We start from the raw sequence: 4,486 nt of genomic DNA, 5'->3' as shown, positions 1-4,486 counted from the left end.
AACCTGGTCTAGAGTACCCCAATTTATATGAGAAGCTTTATTCACTCCTTAAGCCCTCTTTTTTTTTTTATTACAAAACACAGAGCAAAACTCTTCAAAACCATGCTATTTGCACACACGTAGATCAAATAAAACAGCCATTATGGTAAAATAGAGTAGAAAAGGAGAGTGCGATAATTTGACAATTTTTCATTGTGATAAAACAAACATTTGGGTCACAATATTCATCAGATTTCCGTTTTTTCGCCGAAAAAAAAAAGTATCACTCTCTCTCATTCTTTCACATTTTTACCATAATCATGTAAAACTTAATTTGAAGTTTGATCCTAAACATCATAACCTAAGGGTCAGATCTACGAGTGTTCAATTGGGTTTGAAACCGTTTAATTCGTATATCTAACCGTACAAGTACGTATTAATGCACGATGATGGTGGATTTATTAAAAACATGAGTAGAAATATCACTAGCCATGTAATAATAAACAGGATTTAAAAGTCAAACTAAGTAAGACGACATGAGATTCCAACTAATCTTCATGTGTGAAGGCATTGATGCTACAAATCTAAGCACATCAGGCTTCAACTTGTTTTTAGAATTTGTTGTTTTCGAGACCTCAAGATGCTTGGCAACATTAGGAATTACAAGCTCCCTACAATGCAAATGCAGCAAAGGAACTTTTGATAATACACTTCCTTTTTGAATATCTAACCCTTCTGGCCTTCTCAACTTATACGGTTCCCCACTTGTCGGCTCGTAATCAGTTCTCGGCTGTTGCTTCCATCTGCTATGCACAAACCAACCGTATTTGTAGTCGCCGACTATTGGCGTACCAAGAGCTTCAGCACAGTGCACCCGGATCTGATATGAGATCATATATGACACCATTGATTCATATTTGATATTAATAACTTGTAAATAACATTCCAAAATGCACATCCAAGCAATGCCTTTAGTAATTTGTAAGATACTAATATATTGAATTTCAGGACAGTGAAAAGAGTGACAACAAGGTTCATACCTGATGTTTGTGATTTGTTAATGGGCGCAACTCAAGCCATGAACAACCACTAATTGTGGGACCCAGCACTCGATATTCTGTAACAGCCTCTTGAGAAGCTTCCAACCCACAACCATAACCCAACATTACCCTCTCAACTTTCCCATTATTAAGGAGAACCTGTAACCAATAACAACAAAAACTTCACATGTTCTTATTTTTCCTTTTTCCTTTGATAATTTATAAGAGTACATACATACGTATGTGTACATACGTACGTATATGTTCATATGTATATAAATACATATAGTAAAAGGATCCGGAGAGAACTAAACGGTGTAGAGAACCAAATGCTAACTAACGACTAATGGAAAAGGACTAACGACAAATTTTTTTAAAAAGTAAAAATGCGGAAAATTAAAAAAAAAAAAAAACGTTATTTTTTTTTTTACTTAAACGTAGTTAGATTTTAGATTTTAAGGTTTAGGGTTTCGATTTAGGGTTTCGATTTAGGGTTTGGGATTTAGCATTTAGGGTTTAGGGTTTAGAGTCAAGGGTGTAGGGGATCTAATCTCTACACCCTAAACCGGGTTTAATCTAGAGAAAAAAATTCGGAGAAAAATAATTTTTCTGCGTTTTTGTTCTTAAAAGATTTATTGTAAGTCCTTTCTCGTTAGTTGTTAGTTTGTTCATTAATTAGCCTTTGGTTCTCTTAGTTCTCTCATTTAGTTCTTCATGCACCTCTACTATATACATATATAATGCAAATTAGAGACATTACCTTTGTGAGAGGGGCACAAATTAATCCCTCCTTTTGTTTAGGGGTACCTATGACCAGTGCCCAATACCTTTGATATGCTTCACATGTATCATACCTTGACTGATAGTTAAAATAATAACATTAGCATCATAAGTCAACAGTAGTTTTCCTAAAAAAAAATTGATGTATACCTTAAGTGAAGATTTTGTTCTGTTGACATCACTAAACAACCAATGAAGATGAGAAATGCTCTCTTTTGATCTGCCCATTAGAATAATCCCACTGCTTTCTCTATCGAGACGGTGAACCTACATAGTGACCATCTACTTCTTAAAAAAGACTTTTAGGACGTGGAAGCAATTTGGGTGGGTCGGAACGGGTCAATATTGAGTAAAGAAACGGGTTAGGGACCAGCCAACATCTTTGTATTTATAGTTCCTTTTTTATTTACATATATAATAAAGAGGGAAATATTCATTTGCATTCTTAATTTTGCTTGAAACCAGGGGATAAATCTTAGCCCTTGGATCAATATGATCAATGGCTAGAATTAAACATGCGGGACAATCACATGTGATTGGATCTTACAATCACATGTGATTGTAATATCCAATCACACGTGATTGTACAGATCTCAAGCAAAATTAAGGATTCAAATGAATATTTCTCATTATAAAGATCCTCAATATTATTATGGAGGTGTCAAAACAGGCTGTTTGGGTACTGAACCACAGGGATTCAGGTAAAAATGGGTCACTTAATTAGAGATAAATACCAGTTTAGGACCCTCGTCATACTCATAGCATAATGCTGCAGCTGCAAGTGCATCCATACTGTTATGAACAGCTGTATTCCCCTAAAGCATATAGATATGAAATATTAGGGAAAATAGCATTGAATCGCCTGATTGTAAAAAGCTTGAGCTAAATAACTAACCTTTAATGGCACCTTTGGCGGCTTGTTAAGAACAAGCACAGCAGAATCCTAAAGTATCAAAACAAAGTGATCAATGAATTACAAACCACATGTACAGCACATCAAATCAAACTATTAATAATCACATCCTGATAAATGCCACAAAAGCTACAACAGATGCTTAAAAATTGAAAACCTCATACTATATGCAGATAACTTTCAAGAAATTAAAAGTAAAGGCGTACCTTGTACATGACAAGTCTTTGCAAATATTGTATCTCGTCTGCGTTTGGACATAGAGAGGCACTCGGTATGGTATCAAATCTCTTGGAGATTTTAGATTCGGCAACAGATACAGGTACGCAAATTGTTGAACCTGTTTTCATAACCTCATTGTGCTTAATCTGCAAATGAATCATTAATGAAAGATTGTCAGAACAAACATGTTAATGAGTTCTGCTGTAAATTAAGGTTCAGGTTGAATAGCATATTGAAAAGGATCTACCTTTTTCAGAAAGATTGTGTGTCCTTGCTTCCCTTCGTCACTATCACAACACTCCATTTTCACCTAAACATACATAACATTAAACACAAATGTTTCAAAGTATTTATCAACTCAAGTGTGAAACATAGATCATAAAGAGAAGTTCAAAAATGTACTCACAAGTCCCTTGTTAAAGTGTGACTGGATCACAGAACCCTCCACATCAGCAAAGTAATACTTCATCCAGCTAATGGCAGTAGTATGAGAACTGTGATTATTATTCTTTCCAGGTAGAGGATGAGGTGGAAACGGGGGCAACGATAAAAGCTGTCGAGGTTTGTGTCCAACTTTAGGGCAACCCAAATGAGCTATGTTGTTAGATACACGCAAAACGGTTTCATCGCACTTAGGTGGCGGTGCCACTCTCGAAAATTGCCTCACAGTAAAAGAAATGCGTTGACGATGAGTAATATTGAGCCACATTGTAGCACATACTGACGATGAGTAATATTGAGCCACATTGTAGCACATACTGCTGAAAACATAATTAAAACTAAAAAAATTTACCTATGAATTAGGGAAACTAGTCCACATCCACATAATTATAATACTCCTTAATTTACAAATTACCCTAGCTAAGTGCAATTGCGTGATCCATGTTCTACTTGAATCTCCACACACAGAATGTTACAATACACGATTTGATCATGGTACGGCTAATAAATGAGTCTTTTGCGAAATAATAACAATTGAAGAGCATTATGTGTTCAGAGGCATTTCATCGAACAGTTAGTGGGCATACAGTGTAAAATGATTTATCGTAAGCATTATAAATTGAAACCCGGCAATTTGAATAACTTAAGTAATACCTTAATTATTAGCACTTAGGTGAGACTGAATACAGTAGATAAATAGTTAAAGTAACGGAAGATAGTAGTATCTGAGACCTACTAAAGTACTAATCCAGGAATGTCCGGTTTTGTGTCGGTTGCAAACGAACAAAAAAAGATGACCAAATCGTTACAAAGTCAAAATAGGAGGGTAAATATGGAACAAAGGAGGCTGTTTTTTTTTTTAATTCAAAAATAATGAAAACTCTTTTACAGACATTAGACCTTCTCTAACCAACCATGGCGTGTTGGCCTTGTGTGCTCGCAAAACCCCTTCAGCACGTCTTTAACGCGGCGTGTTGAATGCCTTCAAGCTAGGCGTGTGTGGTTGCACTACATGGAATCAATTTTGTGTGTTGAATTCTGATTGGTTGAAACAATTATTTTATTTAATTTTTATCCCCCATTTTACCAAACTTCCAATCATAATTTAACACAT

The 4,486-nt window shown here is 35.4% G+C and overlaps 1 protein-coding gene across 2 annotated transcripts; it reads right to left on the bottom strand.

The window, feature by feature from the left end:
* Nucleotides 1-332: 332 nt before the first annotated feature.
* On the bottom strand, nt 333-4,175 carry LOC139862486 (RNA pseudouridine synthase 3, mitochondrial-like). 2 transcript variants are annotated; one of them, XM_071851095.1, is made up of 10 exons: nt 4,027-4,175; nt 3,338-3,692; nt 3,179-3,241; nt 2,919-3,077; nt 2,695-2,742; nt 2,534-2,614; nt 1,950-2,066; nt 1,780-1,878; nt 1,020-1,178; nt 333-859 (listed from the first exon to the last, which is right to left on the bottom strand). In XM_071851095.1, the coding sequence occupies exons 2-10, from the start codon at nt 3,686-3,688 to the stop codon at nt 497-499; spliced, it is 1,440 nt and encodes a 479-aa protein (XP_071707196.1). In that variant the 5' UTR covers nt 3,689-3,692; nt 4,027-4,175; the 3' UTR covers nt 333-496. The 2 variants fall into 2 exon arrangements, with proteins under 2 accessions (XP_071707196.1, XP_071707197.1); XM_071851096.1 differs by lacking the exon at nt 4,027-4,175 and adding an exon at nt 3,788-3,978 and having other exon boundaries at nt 3,338-3,689.
* Nucleotides 4,176-4,486: the final 311 nt, after the last annotated feature.

The sequence above is a fragment of the Rutidosis leptorrhynchoides genome, chromosome 8, assembly GCF_046630445.1.
Source record: "Rutidosis leptorrhynchoides isolate AG116_Rl617_1_P2 chromosome 8, CSIRO_AGI_Rlap_v1, whole genome shotgun sequence".
Taxonomy (NCBI): domain Eukaryota; kingdom Viridiplantae; phylum Streptophyta; class Magnoliopsida; order Asterales; family Asteraceae; genus Rutidosis; species Rutidosis leptorrhynchoides.
Note: the sequence above shows the minus strand (reverse complement) of the source record. Positions and strands in the feature narration are given on the sequence as shown.